Source organism: Theobroma cacao, chromosome 3 (assembly GCF_000208745.1).
Source record: "Theobroma cacao cultivar B97-61/B2 chromosome 3, Criollo_cocoa_genome_V2, whole genome shotgun sequence".
In the NCBI taxonomy this organism is placed as follows: Eukaryota; Viridiplantae; Streptophyta; class Magnoliopsida; order Malvales; family Malvaceae; genus Theobroma; species Theobroma cacao.
The window spans coordinates 29677672-29700274 of NC_030852.1; the positions used below are offsets into that span (position 1 = coordinate 29677672).

A 22603-nucleotide genomic window follows, 5' to 3' on the forward strand; every position below is an offset into this window, starting at 1 on the left:
GAAAACACCAGCGACTCGGGGACGGTAGAAATAAAATCATATTACCGGAGACCTGAACAGCAGAGTCAACCTTGTAGCGGACGAAATTGGATAACAGCGAACCTGAGGGAAAGGCCAACGCAGAACTTACCCCATAGAAAGCTTTTTTCCAGTGGACCCCGAGTCACAAGAATTTCTTGCTTCCCTAGCAGGACTCTCTGTCTTTGGCGTCGTGTCTTTAATTTATTAAATGAGAATGGAAAAAGAGAAACGACTCAGTCCCTGACCCTATACCCTACCCTAGATATTTCCAGGAAATTGCTTCCCCCTTCCCTCCCCCTACTCTCTCTCTCTCTCTCTGAAGAGGAAAGGGAGGAAGTAGAAAATTTTAAATTCGGTAATTCATTTCCAACCTGGTTTAGACTCCGCAAAGGTTTCTTACTTTGTATGTTTCCTTCTTCCTTATCTCCATTTTTTTTTTTTTGCATTTGCTTTGGATATTATTCATATATTTAACTTGATTATTATCTTTATTTTTCAATTTATAGAGGAATGTTTTGAATTTAAACTTTCCCGACAGCTTAGGGCTACTTATTTTTGAGAACAGGTTTAAACGGTTTGATCTTTGACTTGAAGAAACTGAAACTGAAGAAGTTCCTTGCTTGTATGTTCTTTATTTACTACATTTATTTTTTTCTAAAATTTGGCTTGAATAATCATGTAATTCAAGAGCTTCTTTCAATTATGCGTAGACATTACTGTTGAGTACGGTATCGCTTTTTATCTTTTTAAGATATTTTTGGATTTTGGTCAATTGGAGTTAGTGGCCTATCTGCAACTTTACATGTCACTTTCTTTTCTTTCCTTTTTCACTAATTAGTATGATGATGCAACGATTTAATGGAGGTTATTTTCTATTATCTTCATGTGAAGGGAGAGTAAAATTGACTGATTTCTTGTTTCGGCTTTGTAATTCCATTGGACGTAACGAATTTTATGTCTGGTTTTTAGTTGTCTTTAACGTTTGTGCAATGGTATATATTTTTGCCTTTGTGGTTGTCTATAGTTGTGCCTGGCCTGCAATAGAGATTGGGATGTTCTAACTTGGTGTTTTATTTCTGTTCTTCCCTTTTCAGGGTACATGAAGCAGTTTCTTAAATTTATTTATGTTTCAGAGTTGATTCTTCTTCTTTTAGAGGTCGGATCATAAGGAAAGCTGTAGTTATGAGTTATCCGCCAGAAAGGTTTGTGAGGTCAGTAACTTCTTACATTTTTATTGCTTTTGTTACGTGAAAGGATGATTATGTTTTTTTTAGTGGATTCTGTGCTTGATTTTAGGTCTTAGATGTACTTTTTGATTCCTAAAGCCATTAAGATATTATAAGATGTGCGATTTTGCAAGCCAAACCATCAGCTCTGGCATCGTCCACCCTCTGCATTACCCAATGATGCTATTACTGATACCCATCGGCTGTAGTTACTGTCATTGACACAGCCATGTCACTGCCACTTCTTTTTGAGTGACCTTAGCCTTCATCTACTGCTTCCATAACTATTGATGCATCGTTTCTCACACAACTGCAACTTATGCCATGTCTGTTATTGTGACATATTGTGTGATTAGTATAGGGCTTTGATTTTCTCTTACTAACTTTTACTTTTGTCTACATAAAAAGTTAGACTTATTTTCTTCAAATCAATTTCTGTCTTCCAGGTTCCAGGATTGGAATTCAGAGAAAAGCACTGAGGCACAATATTCTGATAATAAGGGGATAAATTCGGGGAGAGTTAGATTTGCAATAAATTCATTTTCAGAAAAGTTTCAAAGAGGGGTTGAATCTGGTTCAGAAAGGATTAAAGGGATTAGAAAGTCATTGAGATCTTGTTCATTTAACAGAGTTGTGGCTAAAGGCTTTGGTTCTAGTAAGAAAGTTCTTGATCCACAGGGGTCATTCCTTCAAAGGTGGAACAAGATATTTGTATTGTCATGCATAATAGCAGTCTCAATTGATCCTTTGTTCTTCTACATCCCAGTGATTAATGATGATAAGAAGTGCCTTGCTTTGGACGAAAAGATGGAGGCTACAGCCAGTGTGTTGCGTTCATTCACAGATATCTTTTATGTAATCCATATTGTTTTTCAGTTTCGTACTGGGTTCATTGCACCTTCTTCTCGTGTCTTCGGAAGAGGTGTTTTAGTTGAAGATTCATGGGCAATAGCGAAGAGGTATCTGAAATCATATTTTGTAATCGACATTCTAGCAGTTCTTCCCCTCCCTCAGGTAAGAAAACCTTGTAGACCTCTGAAAATGTTCTTTCTCTTGTATTTACCTGGTTAAAATATGAGAGGTAATTCTCTATTGAGGCTTTAAAAGTTAAAATGCAGAGCATGGATGAATCTTTTTAATTTATTGGGTGAGCAGAAGCTTTGTTCTTGTTGTGCTCTTTGCACTGTGAATAGTATTTAGCAATTCTGTCATAACTGCAGTTGTTGAACCATTCTAAAAACTGCTGTAGCAAGAGTGAGTTTTCAGGTTGTTCAAAGGGTAACTCTAATTGCGCTAACTAAGCTTTGCATCTTTGATGGAAACCTAATGATTTATCACAGTCTTTGTTTCCATGAACTTGTGCCTGTAGTCATGACTCCTATACTATCATGTGCAATATCTTATTGAAGTCATAAATTCATCATCATTTAATTTGATACTATCGGCTTGGACTTTTAACTTCTTGTTCTTTGTCCAGGTGGTGATTTTAATTATCATACCACATATGAGAGGTTTGAGGTCATTGAATACCAAGAACTTGTTGAAGTTTGTTGTTTTCTTCCAATATGTGCCAAGGTTTTTTCGAATATATCCTCTATATAAGGAAGTTACGAGGACTTCTGGCATACTAACTGAAACTGCATGGGCTGGAGCTGCATTCAATCTCTTTCTTTACATGCTAGCAAGCCATGTAAGTTTGCTAGATGGTAGTAGAATATTTTTAACCATAATTATACCTTTTGTCATATTTGCTTTTTTGCATGTACTTTTTGTGTTTGGCTTTGGCTCTTGAGTGGTTTATTGCTTGTAGGACTCAAGAGATTTCAAAATTAAAACAGCATAATGAGAGGGAAACGCTTAAAAAGGCAGATCTCTAACCATATGGATTTTGTTGCATGTGGAGGAAAAGTGTTCTTATGTCTTCTGAAGTCAATCATCTTATTTTTATGATTATTATTTTCATTAAGAAAACAGCTGATGTATATTTTTTGAAAATAGAGGTCGAAGCTGAAGTATGGGAATTTGAAAAGCCATAACTTGTATTACGAAGTTGTGGATTAAGGTTTGATTGAAATGGGTGGAAGAGTTTAGCATGAAATGTAAAATATGAAGGTTGCTCTAACTTCAGAGCAAGTGCATGAATAATGATTCAATATAAGGTAGTGAATAGGTATATAATATCTATAATGGATTGTTTTCTTCATCTTCAATGTTCTCCCCTTGTCCCTAAGATCCTCACAAAATAATTAGTGTCTAACTTTTGTAAAAAGTTGGACCTGTTCTTAAAATTGTTGCATTTTTTTTTTTGAACTTCAAATTGTTGCATTAAAATTGGCACTCTCCTGTGGAAGATATAACTTTTTGTTTTTTCCTGTCTAAGTTATATTTATGCATAAAAGCTGATTACTTATATTTTAAAAAAAACTGATATCCTCCAAAGGAGGATGTATTTTTGTATCCTACACCTTATGCATGCCAATTTGTGCTTTTGAACTAACAATGGGGAATTGTTGTCTGGGTATTATTATTGGCATTTACATCAGTTAAAACTTTTTAATGGTATGAATCTGGTTAACTGCATATTATAAGCCTGGAGCTGTTATATTTTCTCTTTATAATGTATCTCTTATTCTGACTTAAAGCGTAATTCATTCTTCTGCCAAATTTTCCAATGATAAAGTAGCTTTTCTTGTAGGTTCTTGGAGCTTTTTGGTACTTGTTTTCCATTGAAAGGGAATACACATGCTGGAAAGATGCCTGTAGAAATAGTTCTACTGGATGCCCTCCCGATTCATTATCTTGTCCTGGTGATTCTTCTGTTAGTGCATTTCTAAATCAATCATGCCCTATACAAACACCCAATACAACACTTTTCAATTTTGGAATATTCCTTGATGCCCTTCAATCTGGTGTTGTGGAGTCGAAAGATTTTCCAGAGAAATTTTTTTACTGTTTTTGGTGGGGCCTGCAAAACCTAAGGTGTGCTCATATATGATCCTTTTCATTTATTTTCCTCTGCCCATAGAGTTTTTGCTGGGTCCTTGCTTGTTTCTCTCTACTAGATGGGCTGTATTTCAGCTATATTTTGCTAAATCTTTTTTTTTTTTCTGAAAAGTATTTTGCTAAATCTTTGACTTCAGCTTAATTGTGTTCTGTCCATCTCTAATATGCTTGTTGCCATACCTCTTTTTGAGTTCTTTATCACTAGTTTTGGTAGTTGACAATATTTATCATTGATCTCCCAACCATGGACTCTATTTATAGATGATGTCTAATGTTGTTTTTATTATAATGATATAATGAATCTTTATTTTGTTTGACAAAATTTACAAATCTAATTAAATAAGATTTTCGCCTTTAAGTATTTACTCTTTCAACATAATTTTGGCCATCTAGTTAAGTTGTTAACTCATGACCTCTCAGAATCATAATAAAAATAAATGAAGTGGTCTCTTGTTTTTATCACATTGTCTTCGCATTGAGGGGGTGGGTTGCAAAAATTTGCATGTGGTGTACATTGCACGTATAATGTGATGAACCCCTCTTTTCATAATATATGTGATGATCATTGATAGAACTCAGGGTGTAAGCATCTGCCCTTTTTCTATAAATTTGTTCATTTTTTTCTTTTTTTTCGGAGGTGGGTGGGAAGTGATGTTGGGATCAGTGACTAATGTTTGATGCAGTGATGAAATTGAGATTGATTCATGACAGTGCAGCATGCTTCATTAGCTCTTGTGGTGCTTTAAAAAACTGCGATTAAATGCTTTTAAGAGGTCTCTGCTGAGTGATGGCTTTAATTATGGTCTTCTTTATTTAGGCTTGTTGAAGATTGACTCTATGTCCATCTTCAGTCCAACTGAGTTTTTCTAATTTTGGAGTATATTCATTTACTTTCAATTTCCTTTTTTAAAACAGGTTTTTGTTTTCTTTGATTACTTGTATTCTCTCTCTTTCCTGTGGTTAGCACATTGCCATTAAGTTCTGACAGTATTGTCTGATATCTTTGTACTTCACCTTTTTGCAGTTCTTTGGGTCAGAACCTTGAAACTAGTACCTATGTTTGGGAAATCTGCTTTGCAGTTTTCATGTCGATCTCGGGCTTGGTTCTGTTTTCATTTCTCATTGGAAATATGCAGGTTTGTACCAAGAATCTCTGTTCTTTGAATTTGAATGTCAAGTTTTTCGGTTTGTAGCTGTGGAACTGGTTTCTAATTTCTAGTAGGACACAACATTTGGTATCTTTAAATCTTTCTACTCTGAAGCTTTTTCTAAAGAATTTAGTTTCTACCGTTGTGAGTTTCGTAAGTCTTCTGCATAAGCTGCATGCTGTTCACTGGATTGTACAATCTCTTCTCTTGAGAAGCATAAATAATCTGTTTGCAATGGCTGAAGCTTTTCTGTTGATTTCAGATTTTATAATGTCCAAGCATTTTGACTCTCTCTCTCACTTTCTCTCTTATATTTATTATACAATGTGCATTGGGAGCAACATATAGGAAATATGTAACTCATGCTGTTACTTCTGCAATTCTTTCTGTTGCTTTCTCCAACAAATTACAAGGAGATATTAAGCAACTCTACGATTCTTTAGTTGTGTCTACTGTGAAATGGTTTGGATGCTCCAACTTCACTCTTACAAAAGAGACCATTAATTATAGGCTATGATGAGTCAAATTTGCTGTGAAACAGACATATTTGCAGTCCACGACTACCAGATTGGAGGAGATGAGAGTGAAAAGACGTGATGCAGAACAATGGATGTCCCACCGCTTACTACCAGAGAATCTGAGGGAGCGGATAAGACGATATGAGCAATACAGGTGGCAAGAAACTAGAGGAGTTGATGAAGAGAATTTACTTCGTAATCTCCCCAAGGACCTTCGAAGGGATATAAAGCGCCATCTTTGCTTGGCTCTACTCATGAGAGTGAGTGCCTTGACCTTCTGATCATTGTTTTAATTGGATTGCATCCTTTTCTGGAGTAAGATTGCTAGATGTTATCATTTGACTTGCATTTTTTCCATTAATCACTGATTTTAAGGTTATCTCACTCTTTTGCTTTGATGTTGAAGGTGCCAATGTTTGAAAAAATGGATGAACAATTATTGGATGCAATGTGTGACCGTCTTAAGCCGGTTCTCTACACAGAGGAGAGCTACATTGTTCGGGAAGGAGACCCAGTTGATGAGATGCTCTTCATCATGCGGGGTAAACTATTGACCATGACAACAAATGGTGGAAGAACTGGCTTCTTTAATTCTGAATATCTGGGGGCAGGAGACTTCTGTGGAGAGGAACTTCTCACATGGGCACTAGATCCCCATTCTTCATCGAACCTCCCAATCTCAACTAGAACTGTTCGAGCCCTTACTGAAGTTGAAGCTTTTGCTCTAATGGCTGATGACTTGAAGTTTGTTGCTTCTCAGTTCCGCCGGCTTCATAGTAAGCAGCTTCGTCACACTTTCAGGTTCTATTCACAGCAGTGGAGGACTTGGGCAGCTTGTTTCATACAAGCAGCTTGGCGCCGCTATAGCAAAAAGAAGCTGGAAGAATCTCTTAGAGAAGAGGAGAATAGATTGCAAGATGCTTTAGCTAATGCTGGTGGGAGTTCCCCAAGTTTAGGTGCCACTATTTATGCCTCACGGTTTGCTGCCAATGCACTTCGTGCTTTACGGCGAAATCGTACTCGTAAAGCAAGGTTGCCAGAGAGGGTACCACCTATGCTGCTTCAGAAGCCAGCAGAGCCAGATTTTACCGCTGAAGAACATTAGGCAAGTCGGTTTGTTTCTCTCTCTCTCTCTCTTATTATATAAAAGTTGTGTTTGGAACAGAGTAGGAAATCTCATCCCTCCCAAACCAGGGAAACATATAATGGTAGAAAGCTGCCGTTTGTTGTGTTTGACGTCTGTATATGTTGTATATGTAAATCTTCCATTATTCTTTGCTCCTGATCAGTTTTCGGCAGTTACCGACATGTTCTACTGCAGTTACTATCTACAAAACATTCAGTATAACAGATTCAAGAGTTTTGCAAAAAGATGCTGCATCATGAACATGGAGAACAAAGCCTTGCAGGGTAAGTTGAAAAAATTGCTTCAGTTTTTATTTTTTATTTTTTTAAAAATTCTACCTTAAGCTTAAAAATCTGGTGGGCTATGCGTTGAAAGTCTCATAAAGATGCCTGATGGATCACTCTTAACTCACTCAGCTGCAAAATTGCTTTGTAAATTAAGGATTTGTTTGGTAACTATAAAAAATTTGTGTAAAATATTTTATAAAATTTTTTAATATTTTTTAGTATTTAGATAAATTATCAAAAATATTATTTATTATTTAGATNTAGTTTTTAATCATCATTAATGGAATTGTTTGGGTATTAAAATAATAAATAAGAGTTTATTATTTGTTTATCACATTAAAATGAAGAATGAAAATGAAGATAGAAAAAATAAATAATGATATTTTTCAAAGTATTTAACCATCTCATTATTTTTTTTACTAAACATTATAAAAATAATATTAATCAATTGTGTAAAATATTTGAAATTTATATTTATAAATGTGTATTCATTAAATAATGATTATTAAAATATTTTTTGTTATAATTATTAAGAAAATTTATTTAATTTATAAATAAAAATATTAATAGTATTGAATGAGTTTATTAAAAAATATATTTTTATTTTAATAATATTAAATATTAATATTTTAAGTTAATTTTTTAAATTAAATATTAAAACTTATTAAGCCAAGTTTACTATAAAGGTAGTTTTTTTGTTTTTTGAAAAATATCTTACATCTTTTAAAGGCATAAAACATTTTACATAGTCTGGTTATTTTTTGTATTGATTTGTAAAATATTTTACATCGAAAATAATTTTTTTATCTTTTTGAACAAATATAAATTTTAAAAATATTTTTCAAAAAACATATTACGTCAAAATAAATGAAACTTAAAAAGTATTTACCATGACAGAGTACGGTTAGCCAGTGAAACATACCCTCCATTATTTGATTGTGATGTTGGAGGCGTCTGAATGGAGTGGATCGGAGTCTGAAAAGTCTTGTATATGTGCGTTAAAGATCATAAACTTTTCCATTTTTGGATTGCATTGGGAGCTTTCAGAAGATGATATTTGATATATATATATATATACATATATATATACATATATGACGAAAGGAGACATTTCAGCTTTTGGAAACACTAGCCTCTTCGCCTCCATTCCTGACAATAATACACATAAATCTCCATCACTCGTTGATTAAAAACTTGTTACCTTTTTAGATGCAGTGGTTGACTGTGCGAGGTCCACGCACCATGACGCATCTGAAAGTTGTTGCTACTGTAATCAGCATCGTGTTGCTAAAGCTTTAACTCGTGTGCTTCGTTTCGTTTGTGTTGACATGGGAATTTGTAGTTAAACTAGGAAACCCTGAAGAATACGGTCTTTCAGTTGGGAGAATGAAGAATATCGTACTTTTGTTTTACAACTTGTCTGCCTCTTTCCCCTTGCTCGAAACAGTGATTTTGAATGTTTTCAAACAATTAAAGAAGGATTCAAACCCGAAATATCATGTTCAATGTTCTGATTTCAGCAACCATTAAGTTAATATTAGATGATTGTTATTAGTATAATATAAGACAAGACATTATCTAAAACTCGTCACTAACACTTAGAAAAAGAAATTGCAGTTAATGCAGGAAGTTCCCTAAGGTTTAAATGTTAGTATAATAATGACATTTAATGAAGTATTTAAATGATCATCTATGTCTAATTTTATATATTATCAGTAAATTAGAATTACAATTGGCGACCTTATCGTTATTGGCAACCAACATTAAAGAAAACGAAAGCCATGAGAATTTTGTTGATTCAACAATAAATCACAGTCAAACTGGGTAATTACATGGCAAAACAGCGATCATGCACCACTTTGCCGCTGGTGAGGGCACATATTTCTTCTAGCAAAATCTTACCATTCCTTTAGAATTTCTTTTGGAGAAAATACTGTTCGATGATATAAACTGTACAATACCTGTTTCAGGCGATTTTAGACAGTTGCATGTCATTGAAGCAGACGACATATCCATTACCGAGAAATTGCAAAAAGGGTGTCTCACTATTGTGCTATGGAAGCTATCAATATTGACATAGCCTAAGATATTAATCCTCAGATTTCTTGACGGCCAAACAGAACTCTCTGTTGTCCCAAATTAGATACGTGCTGCTGCTAACCATACAGAATGACAGTATTCCACTAAATGCAAGAAACCGGGCTTCCCTAAAAGAGATGGCTGGACAGAACAAGAGGCTTCCGTTCGGCTTTCATCTCCTTGGAGTTAGCCCGGAGGATGCTGTCTAGAGTTGAAACAGCTTGTACAATGTGTCTCCCTTTATTCAACATAATGCAGCTTGCCCTGGCAAAATAAAATGAGGAGCTTTTAATCCTTCCGTGTATTTGATCGTTTAGGTGCAACTTCTTCTAGGAGAAAGGAGGAAAAGAAACATAAAGAACTTCATTGAATTCTTATTACAATGGAATTCAGATTCTTGTTGGTATGTATGTTAGCTTAAACAAAGAAGTGTTTGAGAAAGATGGGAGAAGGAGGCTGAGGAGGCGGCAGTGGTCGAGGGAAATCCACTGGCTATCTTAAGTGGCAAAGCCACCTGATATGGAACAAGTACTCGGGACAAGACCACTCCACTTAACAGAAGGAAAAGTATTTGTATTATGCTATGCCAGCAGAATATGTGAGAAGCTATTAATAAACAAAACTTGCATTCAGGATGGTGGAAATGCATGTAAAATTGGCTGCATACAAACTGAAGTGCTGATGCATCTCAAAACATATTTTGAAGAGTTAAATGAATTTCATTGATCAATAATATGTAAATATCCAGGGAAATACAATTGGACCACTTACCTCCTTCCATTTGCAACATCAGTAATCTCAGCTCTGGTAGGAATACCAGATTTGACAAGTGATTCCAGGACCTGAGTTGCCCAAATAACCGGTATGTGAGCAGTGCCAGAAACAGACAATATTTCCTCTTGTATATCAGCCAATCTTTCCCAGCCACACTCTACTGCAAGATCTCCTCTGGCAATCATAACCCCTAAAGGATTTGAAGACTTCATTGCCTCCAAGAGCAACAGGGGCAATTTCTCAAACCCACTTTTTGTTTCAATTTTCAAAACAATCCCCAAGTTCTGAAGTTTCCTTTTCTCCAGTTCTTGGCGAAGTACAATAACATCACGAGTATCTCGAACAAATGAAACACCCACCATGTCTGCATGGGAAGCAACAAATTCGAGATCCACCAGATCCTTTGAAGTCAGACCTTCATACCGAATATTGCTGTCTGGAATGTTGATGGATTTCTGTGATCCAAGTTTAGTCCCTCTTGGGCCAGCATGAGTAATCGAGACAACAATCTCTGAACTACTAGTTCCCTTGATGACTCCCCAAATCTTTCCATCATCAAAAGCTATGCGCTCTCCAGGTTTGACTGCATCAAACAGATAGCCTGATGAACATGCTATTCTATAAGCACGACTTGTGTGCCCATAGGAGTTATCCTGGTCAGACTTACCATCCCGCAATATAATTAGCAAGTCTCCAACTCTTAGTCTGATAAATGACTCTCTAGCAGGGACATCTACCACTTGTCCAACAAGGAACCTACCTTTCTTCCTCTTAATAAGTAATTCGGTTCCAGAACTAACATAAGCAGTCCTAGTACACTCAGCCATAAAACCAGTACCTGAAAAAATGTGAAAGACTCTGGAGATCTTTAGCATCCTTTTCTTACCTCTAGCATCAAAGAACCTCAAGGTATCACCTACTTTGACCTCAGTGAGAAATTCTTGGTCATCTATGAACAGAACTGCATCAGGAGAAAGATGAGGAGGAGGCGGGCCGGCTCCTTTGTGAGAAAGCCAAACTTGTGCAGGAAAAATCACATTTCCAGAAGCATTTTTCTTTGGAGATATTTTTACCACACATGGACCAGGCTTTAGATTATCTGTACGAAGTTTTGGTCCGGCTAAATCCATAAGAATTCGACATGGTGACTCCAGCATTTGAGAACTTTGTTTTACCCTTCTGATTATCTCACTCCAAAGTTGCGGGTTTCCATGTGCACAATTGATTCGAATAATAGAAGTCCCAGCCTTTATAAGATTGGTTATTAGTGTTTCACTCTCAAGAGCCTCTTCGCCAACTGTTGTCATGATATGAGTAAGTCTGCTATCTTGAAGTGGTCCCAATAATAACTCTCTATTTAAAAATGCCTTCTTCTTCATTGCATTTATCATGAAATTCCCTTTATTTTGCTGATCTAATTTTTCCTGCATGCAAATTTCAGCACTAACATTCCCAATAGCCCTTACAGAATTTAATTGTAGGTTTTCTAACAGTTGGATGCCTGTGGTTAGACTTGCTAGGACAGATGAATTGACCATCTCCAAATTCAACAGACTGATCAAAGCAAGATCATCTTTGAGTGCTTCAGTGTCAAGAGATTTCAAAGCCAGATAATGGATTAAGTTTGTTGCACTCTCCATGTAATTTCTGCAATGAGGAATACTCCATGTGTTAGAAAATGCCTCCCCAAATAAGAAACTTGAAGTGCATAAAAGAGTAAAAAAAAATAAAGGAAGTTCCAAAGGGCAGCCAATATCTCTTCTCAAGTCACTGTTTTTGTTTTTTCCACTTTCTTAACGGTGAAGAATCTCATTAAAATCATAAACAACCTGCTTTATATTAACTAGGCCAGAAAAATAAGATAAATATTTTGCATAAAAATTTATTTATTCATTTATTTGTTTGGGCTTAAATTGAGCTTCCAACTCAACAAAACACTAAAAAGTATATAAATTGAAAACTATTTTGTATATTCTGAAAGAAAATACAAGGTTGATTTGCATATATTTTCATTACAGAACACAACAACAAATGATGAACTTGCGTATACAATAATGAAGAATAAGCTAAACATGAAATTCAGACCTACCCATGATTGGCCTAATTTATTTGGTAATTGAAGCTAGCAATGATTAAAGTAGAGAAGATAAAGAAAATTCACAGATCAGCTTCAGATTAAAGACCACAGATGCCAGTCAATAGGTCAATAGATTCAATTTATGCAAATAAATATAAATATGGCATAAAATTTGAGTCAAAGAAACAGAACTTTAAGAACCCAATGGAAAATAAAAATACCAGATGGTAGAACTACTAAAGTGCAGACATAAGAAAAATTCTAGTTCCAAACATACTTGTGAGATAGCTTCAGGCTAGAAGCATTCCATTGTTCCGATGCTAACACATGTAAATATACAGCCCTCAATTTGTCAAGAACCCTTGCCTGGTTTCCCAAGTGCTCAACCCTCTGAAAAAATCCTGCTTCTGACTTTGAAAGAGAATCAACAGCTTCCCCTTCCAGATGACCGGAACTATTGTAATTTTCCAAAGGCATGAGCACTTGATCATCGGAACAAGCATGCGAACCACTTCTTTCAACTTCATTGTTTTCATTTGGAATAGCAAAAGCTGTTGTCTTTCGAGCGAGGGTGTTCCTGAATTTTGCTAATAATTGAACCATTTGCGCTGACTGTCTTACATTAAGTCTGCAAGGCAGATATGCAAACTTCCCCCCCAGGGTACATAATCCCAATTCCGAAACATCAGCTGTGTGGATAGCCTGGTAAGATGGCATATCAAGATAAGGCAAAAGTAAAACATTTCATTGGAAAAAAAGAAAGTCTTGATTTGTTTATTCGAATAAACTTCTTTCCCAGAGTAAAATTAAAATATAATTAAACCTAAACGATTAGGGGAATAATAATGTGAGTAAGGATTTTCAATGCAAAATCCATAAGAATTCATTGTTAAAAATAAATTATTATTTATTCCCAAGGATTCAATGAAAAATTGAAGGAAAAGGCAGTAATTACATGGCGTGGAATAGCCTTGTGATTCGTAACTATAGAAGCCGTCATCTATTCGCTGATACTCAACCACAAATACACAAAGTTCAAACCTGCAAACCAGTACATATTATGACTATTAAAAAGCTTCAGATTCATCTAAAAAATTATAACTAATCAAAGCTGAAAAAATACTTCCAATTTTTTTATACAAAGAAGAAAACTTGCCCATTTCAACAATCAAATTCGGATAAAAAAAATTAACGAAATGTACAAACTGATTTCGTTTGTTTTCACCAGAAAAGAATTTTCTTGAGAGCAGAAACCAAAATGGAAATTCTCAGTAAAAATCACGAAACTATGAACAACATTGTCTTTTGGTTTTGACTTTTCAAAATTGAGAAGAAAAGCGTTAGATGTGTCGAGGCAAAATCGAGATTGTCAGGTACCTACTTGCGGTGCTGAGAAGCTTTTTTGGTTCCTGCCTGCCTGTGTTCCTCGGCAGCTGCGGCTTTGCCTTTGCACGAGAAGGAGAAAACAAAAAACGTGAGTGGCAATGGGTGAAGGTGGGAGTGTGGATAGCGCGTGCCAGATTCGGTCAATACTCGACACGTGGAAGAATCCATCAGACATAAGGTGATTCAAGGCCGCCAACTTGGGCTGTTGGGACTGGGGAACAGGAGGAGATTGGACCACTGCATATTTTTTAATTCCAATATTTAAGTTTGATTTCTTTTTTCTAAAAAAATGACTTTGCTAATAGTATTTTAATCACAGTTTTTCAATCATAATCCTCAATCCATTCATAAAGCCAAACTCAAAATATATAATATATATACTAAAAAGAAAAGGAACTGACGCTTGTTCACGGAAAATGATTATCTATAATTCCATCAACCCATGACGGACTAATGCTGGCCACGAATTTAGGCACAACGAAACTGCAGACAAAGTAAGTTAGACGAGGGGGAGAGGGTCAGAACTCAGATTGAAGAAGTAGAAAAAATGGAATTTGGCTATGCAGTCGTCACTTTCCAGAAACTCAACCGGTATTGCACGGATTTGAGACTTAAAATTAAGGTTTAATAACTAAAATGCCACTGAACTATGCACACTTATTTAATTAAATTTTTAACTTATTATTACATTTAAATGAAAATATAATCATGGGTCAAAATCGTTAAAAAATATATATTTATTCTGCAAAAAATAATTTTTTAATGATTTCGATATGAACATCAGTTGTTACCAAATAATCTCACCCCCCATCAAAATACGTCCAACATATCATCGTATCAAAAACTGTGACAGAAAACACAACTGTCATTGAAATTAACGAACGCAATTAAAAGTTAAATTATTTTAAATAATCATATATAATTTAAAAACTTTATTTTGTACTAACCTAAAATTAAAATATTTAATGAACAATAGGACCCTGTAAGGCAATTCACGAAATACATAAATAATCAACCATGATTATAAACCATACTAACTCAAACGCTTAATACACGAACCATGATTTAGCTACCAGAGAGCCAACCCACAGTAGAGTTCATAAAGGCGTCAACAAGCGCAACCTCACCTCCGTTCTAACCCATTCGCTTAACCTCTCTTTTCTGGGGGAACCGCCAATACACGGAGATGCATAAACATACACAGCAAAATTAGGAGATAACTGCGACAAATACAAATAATCTTAACAGTGATTCAAACTATCATACAAGCAACGTCTCATTTTTTCCTTCTAAATTTTCAGGTTTTGGCTGTCGTGAAGTCCAGATTACGAGTAGTATGACTTGAAGACATTTGAAATACCTCTCATCAAGCAAACAAATTGCTGCATAACAACCATGTGGTAAGTCCTACACTAAGTATTCATTGAGATAACACTGGCATGCTAGAATGGCTCCAGCTGCACCTACAGTGAAAAACATTTATTAACCATCTATTTCCCTAATGGGAGTATTTCAGCTTATAAAGTTAAATAACAATTGAGATGGCTACATATTTGCTTAGGACACACAGACTCCTCGTGCTGGGGTTGCAGAGTCGCATAGTAGCCTCACCTCCCTCTTCAGGAATGAAGGCAATGCAAAAGCAGCCCTGTGCATCTGTCAATAGAACACGAGTTACATTTCTACTAGGAGAATTCATAAGGCTACCACGCTACTAATATGCATCTCAATTTCATTTGACCATCCATAAGAACATCATTGTTCATCAGCATTTGTACAAAACATGTTCATATATTGTAAATGATCTTTACCTTTGTGCTGTCAATATTGCTAATTCCAAAAGACTTAAAGATTAAGGTCTCAAATTGGGTATACTAAATGAAAATGACAATATATGAAGTGCTGTCAAAAGTATTCACCCTACACCAGCAGCATTAGGATGGTTAGAGGTTCAGAGTAGGTAGCGAAAGAAATTATAGTGAAAGGGATGAGACTTGCAACTTCGGTTCCAGAGAAAAGAATAATTGATGAAACTATCCAGCAGACCAAGGTGTTATTTCATTGAGAAATGAAATGATGCCCCATCATTCTGAAGTCCATTTTAGTGCACCAAACAGATTCTTTCATTTAAGGATTTAATGTCTAATAGAAAAAATAAGTACTAAGTACCCTGCTGAAATGTATGAAAACTGGATATGAAAATATGAGTTCTCACCTCAGAGTTGTAGAATCTAAGTTCTCTCTTATGATGGTAAGCTCCGTCAAGCTTCTCAATAGGGTTTATGGGATTCACAAAATCAACGGGTGGCCCTTCTGTGGAGCATATCAGAAAACCGATCACACCACTGCATTGGAAAAAAAGGGAAAAGGAAAAAGAAATAAGAAACCAGAAGTCAGAGGTCAGAAATGAGAGAAACTTGAAAATTCCAAGGACATTGTCCAATAAATAAATCATATATGTAAACAATAATAGATTATTATACAAAAAATTCTACATAACTAATAAGTTTGCCACTGGAAAAAGGATCATAACTATCTAAAACAATAATAGAGGAAAAGTGAAGCATGATTTAATACCTTGGATAAGTTGGAACACTTGCCCATGCATAATGAACAGAACCCTTGAATGTTTCACGGCAAATAGAGATCATATCTTCAATTAGGTGTGTATGAAGCCACATACTCTCTGCCATGTTACAGAGGACTCCACCAGGCCTTAATGCTCTAGCTATAGTCTCAAAAAATGGTTTCTCTACAAGCTCTTGAGCAGGACCTAAATTGAAAACAAAAACCCCTAGTGAAAGCTTGTACAATGTTGAGTCTAGAAACCATAGAAATTTAGAGATATCATGGTTGTAACTTCCACAAGAGCTCTTGTAAACTAAAAGAGGTCAGAACAAAGCATATAAGCAAAGAGCACCACATACATACTATAAGAAACAGTCAAAGTACTTTCTCACTTCTAACCCTTTTTCATGTTAAAAGAAACAATAGATTTTTTTGTATTTGCAGATCTCACTAAAACTATAGACAAAATTATAAGGGAACAAATATTACAACGTACCTACAGGATCTGATGAATCAACAATGATTGCATCATACTTTCCTTTTGGAACATGACGAAGAAACTCAACAGCTGTTAAGATTGTGTTACTAATATCAGCTTGGAATTATAGCATTACGCTTGACCATTCAAAAGAAATCCATGGGGGAATAAAGAATGCAAAAGAAACAGGAAAAATATTGTTTCAACATACCATCGCCAACATGAAGACAAACACGAGGGTCCTCAAATCCAACAGCTAATTCTGGAAAGAACTTCTTGGAAACCTAAAATAAAGAGAATATGATAAATGGCTATTTAATGTACATTTCACACAAAAAGGTAGAAGGAAAAGAAAACAAGAAGAGACACTAGAATACAACATACATCTATAACCATCTTATCTATTTCACATATATCAATGCGCTCAACAGAACTGTGCCGAGCAATCTCCCTAAGTACCCCACCATCACCACCTCCAACAACTAGAACCTGCATCAAATATTTAGTTAAAAATCAACATGAAACCACATTGAGACTAAAGTAAAAGCTTTATAGAACTGAGGTTAGATAGGTAAGATTTCCATAAAAGCAGGAAAAAAAAATTGAAGTTAATCAGGCTTGAAACACTTTAAATCATTCAAATAGCTTAAGGGATATATCTCATGATTTTGATGACAAAAACGACTAACCAATTTCAACAGGCTTTCATTCACAAAACTGCAAATAGATTACCTGATTGAGCACTCTTAGAGAAAAATTAATTTCAAATGGCAACTTAGAAATTGAAGGGAAAAAAAAAAGTTTGATAAGTGCGTCAATAAATAATGGAATTAGCAAAGATAAAACAGAAATTTCAGACTGCCAGATATAGGGAAAAAAACTGTGCTTAGATTAGACGAGATTACAGTTTTGGGAGATCGAATTGAACAAAGTGGAAGATGAGCTATCATCTCCTGATATGCACATTCATCTTTCTCAGTCAACTGAACTATACCATCAAGAACAAGCACTTTCCCATAGGTTGATGACTGCAGAAAACAGTATCGTCATTAGCAAGATTGTGCATAGTAGTCAGAAGAAAAGAGGCACACAGAATCAGACAAAAAAAAAAAAGAAAAAAAATATATAAGAGAACAGATAGATAGAAAGAAACTAAAGGAAGAAAATAGTGTAAATCCAAAAGCAAAGTTGAGGTGCCAAACCTCAAAAACAAGGACCTCTTGATAATCCGACTTTCCCCTGTATAAAATGTTTTCAACTTTCAGAGAATGTGCTTCTCCTATAGCAAAGAATTGAAACATTGTTAGTAAAGGATATGGTGTAATGTATGAGAGGTTGTCAATAGTTCAAATCAAGGCTCCTAAGCTCTCAATTCATAGAATAAGGTTACTTTGATAAATTATCAAAAGGCAAGCAGGACCCTAACATCGTGAGACAAATAAAAATTGCCACTGAAGGAAATTGTTATCAGATTTCCTCTGTTATGGTAAAAAATCAGAAAACAATTGTGACATGACCATTATGAAGGGTAATGATATTTTTAAGAACTCCAAACATATATAGATTAGAGAGGGGAGTTATAGCTCACCAGGCCACATAGGATTGTTGAAGAAAACCCTTTTACCAGCTTTATCTGTAAGTGAGGAAAACAAGGGTCACTATCCTCAAACAAAAAGAAAAGATTAATCTGTGTTATTCTGGTGAATAATGAACAAGAGCAGGAAAAAAAAGCTTGCCAAGATAATGACCAGAGGAAGACTGATATTCCGAGAACCACCCAGAAACAACAGTAGAATGGCATTTTGCCTCAAGCTCAGGAGCTGAAGCCCTAGCCTTCAAGCAACAAGAAGGGATAGCCTTCTCTGAACCATTCCCATTATTCACCTTCCCATCCATAATCTTCTGGCATTCCAAACCTCTTCCTGCGCCTTCCCCCATAGATTATCTTTTTCTTCTTCGGCTCCAGCCTCTATACATCAAAACAAATTCATAAGTCCCCTTCTTATAGAATAAAGCCATCATATGTACACATGCAGATTATAATTTTTCTAAAAAAATCACCTAAAACACCAAAATATGCATGATGATACAGAGAATTAAAGATGCTCTTTTAAAAAAGCAAAGAGTTAGTTCCCAAATGTTCCTGATGGAAAAAGCACCAGATTCCTTATTCTTCTAGCAGTAGGCTCATACATTCCTCACCATTTTAAAAATATAATAAGCCTAAAAACGAAGGGGGCGTGGAGAAAATTACAAAGAAAAAAAAAAGGCAGAGAGTAAGAGTGCGAAACAGCAGAGAACTTTCACACTAGAATTGCAGACCAAAAAAGGTTCTTATTTTTATAATTCAAAGCTATCATCAGTACTCTTTTGAAAACAAAAATTTAACACAGAAGCATACTGGTTATGATCGTGAAAGTACTCAAGGAAACTAAATAAATATAACCTAAATTAATGCGAGAAGATTCTGATATAGTAATAACAAAGGAAAGAAAATCATAATGATTTAATTGAAATGCCCTAATTAACGGAAAATGAAAATTCCTCGATTCTGAAAAAGTAAAAACTTACCTAAATCAAGCTATACGATTTTGCACTATCTGATTTAATCTCGTTCCAGTTCTAGACTAAATTAAAAAAATAAATAAGAGGAATATGAACAAATAGAAAATGCTACTTCTAGAAATGATCAAAGTCAAGATTTTCAAAAGGCCTTAGGTCGGTCTGACTATAAGAATAAGAAAAAGCAATAAAGAAAAAAAGCAAGAAAAATTCCACCAAGTTACGTAATGGAAACAAAATTTTCAAATCCATTTTAGTTGCTTACAAACTTACAGTGAACCAACAAAAATTTTAGTTAATGCAATTACTGCAAGCTAAACCCCGCTTTTCGCTTTTATAGCAGAAATAAACGGGTATAAATATTTAAAGCAAAAACTAATAATAACGCAAAGCTCCGATTCTCTCCCGTGAAATTTTTTAAATGGAAGAATTTAGGGTTTAGAAAAGCGAATTCAAAAGCAAAGAATCTCCTAAAACCGATAACAAACTTCCGCTTTTCAAACTAATGAAATATATAAATAAATACTAAAAGAAAATGAAAGGGAAAAAAAATCACATTAGTTGTCAGAGCTAACAGAGCGGCAATGAATATATTAAACAACAAAGAGCAAAAGAAAGCAGAGCAAAAAAAAAAAAGCAGAGAAACAGAAAAAAAAATAGTATGATTTTATAAAGATACGGAGAGAAAATTAAAGAAAATAATAAAAAAAAGTTTAAAGAAAGAGGAAGATCTTGCCTGGTGTTAATGTCAGTGAGAGTTAAAAAAAAGAATGAGACTCTGAATAATCTGGAAAGTGCAAATAGCGAGCGGGAACGGGAAAGAAGAACAAGAAAATACAAAGACTTTCTTTTTTTGACTTCTCTCTTTCCCTGTCTTTTTTTTTTTTACTTTACAGGTTTCACTTCGTTTTGGATGGAAATGGCGTTTCAAAGCCCCTGTTATATCAAGCGCAGATAAACAGAAATTTGATTTAAACAGGGTAATTATTCCTAAACGGGATTCCTTTTTCACTACAATGACTGATATACCCATCTTAGGAATATTGATTAGGGGCCTTTTTTGTAATATATTTTATTTTTAATCAAAAGTCATACTTATAATATTAAATATAAACCTTTTATATATGTTTCACAATTTATATTTATATTTTGTATTTGACATCGGCAAATTTTTTTATTATCAAACGTGCGACGAAATTTAGTATTTGCTTTGACTTACATAAAAATATTGGACAATTTATAGCATATATATATATATATATATATATATATATATTATTTATTTACTNCATATATATATATATATATATATATATATATATTATTTTATTTTTCCAAAAAAACACCTAAAAAAATGTGGAGCTTCATTTGCTTGTCCCCTCCTCTCACATCTTTCCTTTTCAGCCAAAGATTAAGCATGCGGTGAACAAATGGACCACTTGTCTTGTCCCGTTCATTATATGGAAGTTCGCCAATTTTGTACCACCAAATGTTCAATAGCTGACAAAATACATAACAAGGATTTGATTGCACGCATTGGAGGTTTGAATGACGGGGTTCGTTTCAAAAGTTGAGACTAGATACTTCAAATGTTTTATTTATTACATATACTAAAAATAGAAGAATAAATATTGAGATAGAGCATTCAATTTAAAATGAAATGAACATAAGTAGAAAGTATATGAAAAACTAATTCTTTAAAATTCCTAAATTTTAATCTTTAAAGTCCTCTCGTTCTGAAGTTCAAAAATAAAAGCCTAAGCGTGGGGCATACTTAAGCCATGTTATGTTTCGCAGGTTTCTTACGTTTACTCACGTTGTTGCCCTTAATTAAATTTCCCATTAAGAAACTTATTATGAAATTTTGATTTTTATTAAATAAAACAGTCAAGCATATCTCAAGTTTTGCTTGAATTTAATATTTTTATTTTTTAATTTTAAAAATGTGTCTTATCCATATATCCATATAGTACTTCCAAATTTTATCTTTAAATACTCTTCACAAATATCGAATTTAAATTGAACAAGAAAAATAATTTCTCTCCTCGCCAACTAAAGTATCTCTTGTGCGGGTTAAAAACTGACTTGTTAAAAGGTGACGTTGATCATTTGGCCTTTGGATCACTGGTTTTATTCCAATCTTTTGATCTTTGAATGTTGATTGGGTGATTTTAAGCCCGTGGGACAGCAGCGTTACACCTAACTTTTTTCCTGATTGAAACAGAGATTTCAAAAAAGCATATGTCATCGTCAGAGTCTCTTCGTAATGGTTTAACTACTTATTAAGCGATTGGTTGGCATTTTGTAAAGTCCTTATCATATTAGATGTAAATATATAAATTCATAAACAAATAAAAAAAAAGATTGTAAACTTTGAACATGTGGCAAGAAGAGACTGGCTTCGGAACTCTAAAGTAAAGATAACAATGAAAATTTGATAATTCCACAATGTGGTTACCATTAATAAATTAGTCTTGCGTGTAATGTGTGCATTGTATTCACGAGTTATGATGAATGTCATGAGTGGCCTTTTTAATTATTCATGAAGAACGATTTGAGTTTCAAAGTAAGATATTTTGTCTAAATCGAATAAAAAACATCTCACGCGGATCATGAAAATGTATGTGTAAAGATATTATATAAATTATTCAATTAAAATTATTTTAGTTAAATTACAATATCTCATTGCAAAATCTCTAATTCATATAAAATCAATATATAAAAAATAAAAAAAATAAAAAATAAATCTAAGATGTTTAGATATAATTTCATTAACAAAACTATTAATATATATATATAGTCTTTAAAATTCACATTTATTGAGTTTTAAAAGTTAAAAATATAAGCATGTAATACCTTCTCACCAGTGTCAGATTTAAGAAAACAAATCATGAAATGGAATGTCAAAAGTTAGATCCAAAAAGAGAAGTAATTTGTTCAAGAAAATTTGTGTAGTTAAAATGATTATTTAATACAATTCAATATGTAAACTAATATTATGAGTTTGATTATTTCATGGCTTTAAAGTTGGCTTTGAATCTACTAAATTATTTTTCAATATAATATCTAAAAAAACTCTTAAACTATTTATACAAATTTAAATAAGTCTTTATATTTTAATTATGTTTAATCAAATATTAATATTTTTATTTTTAGTTAAATAAATTTTTATATTTTTATTTTTAATCAAATAAGTCATTATAGTTAAGAATTGATTTAATTAAAATATTTATTATCATTTTATATCACGTAACGTAACATGTTAATCTATTATAACTGATGATGATGTAATATGTTAATATATCATAATTAATAATGACGTGATATGTTAATTTAACATAATAATATGA

At 34.0% G+C, this 22603-nt stretch overlaps 4 protein-coding genes across 9 annotated transcripts; 2 read left to right on the plus strand and 2 right to left on the minus strand.

Moving 5' to 3' along the window:
* On the plus strand, positions 218-7196 carry LOC18605730 (cyclic nucleotide-gated ion channel 1). Its single transcript, XM_018118021.1, has 8 exons — positions 218-424; positions 1116-1232; positions 1694-2261; positions 2725-2937; positions 3943-4226; positions 5275-5386; positions 5940-6176; positions 6323-7196. The coding sequence occupies exons 2-8, from the start codon at positions 1204-1206 to the stop codon at positions 7019-7021; spliced, it is 2142 nt and encodes a 713-aa protein (XP_017973510.1). The 5' UTR covers positions 218-424; positions 1116-1203; the 3' UTR covers positions 7022-7196.
* LOC108661410 lies at positions 7104-8741 on the plus strand. The gene is made up of 2 exons (XM_018118022.1): positions 7104-7326; positions 8539-8741. The coding sequence occupies exons 1-2, from the start codon at positions 7122-7124 to the stop codon at positions 8673-8675; spliced, it is 342 nt and encodes a 113-aa protein (XP_017973511.1). The 5' UTR covers positions 7104-7121; the 3' UTR covers positions 8676-8741.
* Positions 9093-13815, minus strand: LOC18605731 (plastidial pyruvate kinase 4, chloroplastic). 2 transcript variants are annotated; one of them, XM_007038923.2, is made up of 5 exons: positions 13641-13815; positions 13215-13300; positions 12537-12961; positions 10180-11829; positions 9093-9672 (listed from the first exon to the last, which is right to left on the minus strand). In XM_007038923.2, exons 2-5 carry the CDS (start codon positions 13257-13259, stop codon positions 9537-9539), a joined length of 2256 nt encoding a protein of 751 aa, XP_007038985.2. In that variant the 5' UTR covers positions 13260-13300; positions 13641-13815; the 3' UTR covers positions 9093-9536. The 2 variants fall into 2 exon arrangements, with proteins under 2 accessions (XP_007038985.2, XP_007038986.2); XM_007038924.2 differs by having other exon boundaries at positions 13637-13815.
* On the minus strand, positions 14646-20159 carry LOC18605732 (spermine synthase). 5 transcript variants are annotated; one of them, XM_018118235.1, is made up of 12 exons: positions 19990-20159; positions 18428-18660; positions 18280-18324; positions 17894-17970; positions 17597-17719; positions 17076-17180; positions 16903-16975; positions 16710-16781; positions 16223-16418; positions 15861-15990; positions 15195-15301; positions 14646-15108 (listed from the first exon to the last, which is right to left on the minus strand). In XM_018118235.1, the coding sequence occupies exons 2-11, from the start codon at positions 18627-18629 to the stop codon at positions 15203-15205; spliced, it is 1122 nt and encodes a 373-aa protein (XP_017973724.1). In that variant the 5' UTR covers positions 18630-18660; positions 19990-20159; the 3' UTR covers positions 14646-15108; positions 15195-15202. The 5 variants fall into 5 exon arrangements, with proteins under 5 accessions (XP_017973724.1, XP_007038992.2, XP_007038991.2 ...); XM_007038930.2 differs by adding an exon at positions 19263-19313 and having other exon boundaries at positions 14646-15301; positions 18440-18660; XM_007038929.2 differs by adding an exon at positions 19263-19313 and having other exon boundaries at positions 14646-15301.

What these genes read in the sequence shown, in the direction of transcription:
- LOC18605730 (XM_018118021.1), top strand. Translation starts at nt 1,204, where the DNA reads ATGAGTTATCCGCCAGAAAGGTTTGTGAG. An exon ending in TGGGGCCTGCAAAACCTAAG is followed by an intron (nt 4,227 to 5,274) that starts GTGTGCTCATAT and finishes ACCTTTTTGCAG; the next exon opens with TTCTTTGGGTCAGAACCTTG. An exon ending in TTCTCATTGGAAATATGCAG is followed by an intron (nt 5,387 to 5,939) that starts GTTTGTACCAAG and finishes GCTGTGAAACAG; the next exon opens with ACATATTTGCAGTCCACGAC.
- LOC108661410 (XM_018118022.1), top strand. Translation starts at nt 7,122, where the DNA reads ATGGTAGAAAGCTGCCGTTTGTTGTGTTTGACGTCTGTATATGTTGTA. An exon ending in GGAGAACAAAGCCTTGCAGG is followed by an intron (nt 7,327 to 8,538) that starts GTAAGTTGAAAA and finishes TTACCTTTTTAG; the next exon opens with ATGCAGTGGTTGACTGTGCG.
- LOC18605731 (XM_007038923.2), bottom strand. Translation starts at nt 13,259, where the DNA reads ATGACGGCTTCTATAGTTACGAATCACAAGGCTATTCCACGCCAT. An exon ending in ACAAGGCTATTCCACGCCAT is followed by an intron (nt 12,962 to 13,214) that starts GTAATTACTGCC and finishes CCATCTTACCAG; the next exon opens with GCTATCCACACAGCTGATGT. An exon ending in GATGTTGCAAATGGAAGGAG is followed by an intron (nt 9,673 to 10,179) that starts GTAAGTGGTCCA and finishes TTATTTTGCCAG; the next exon opens with GGCAAGCTGCATTATGTTGA.
- LOC18605732 (XM_018118235.1), bottom strand. Translation starts at nt 18,629, where the DNA reads ATGGGGGAAGGCGCAGGAAGAGGTTTGGAATGCCAGAAGATTATGGAT. An exon ending in AAGAGGTCCTTGTTTTTGAG is followed by an intron (nt 17,720 to 17,893) that starts GTTTGGCACCTC and finishes TGTTTTCTGCAG; the next exon opens with TCATCAACCTATGGGAAAGT. An exon ending in TTAGATTCTACAACTCTGAG is followed by an intron (nt 15,302 to 15,860) that starts GTGAGAACTCAT and finishes TTCTATTGACAG; the next exon opens with ATGCACAGGGCTGCTTTTGC.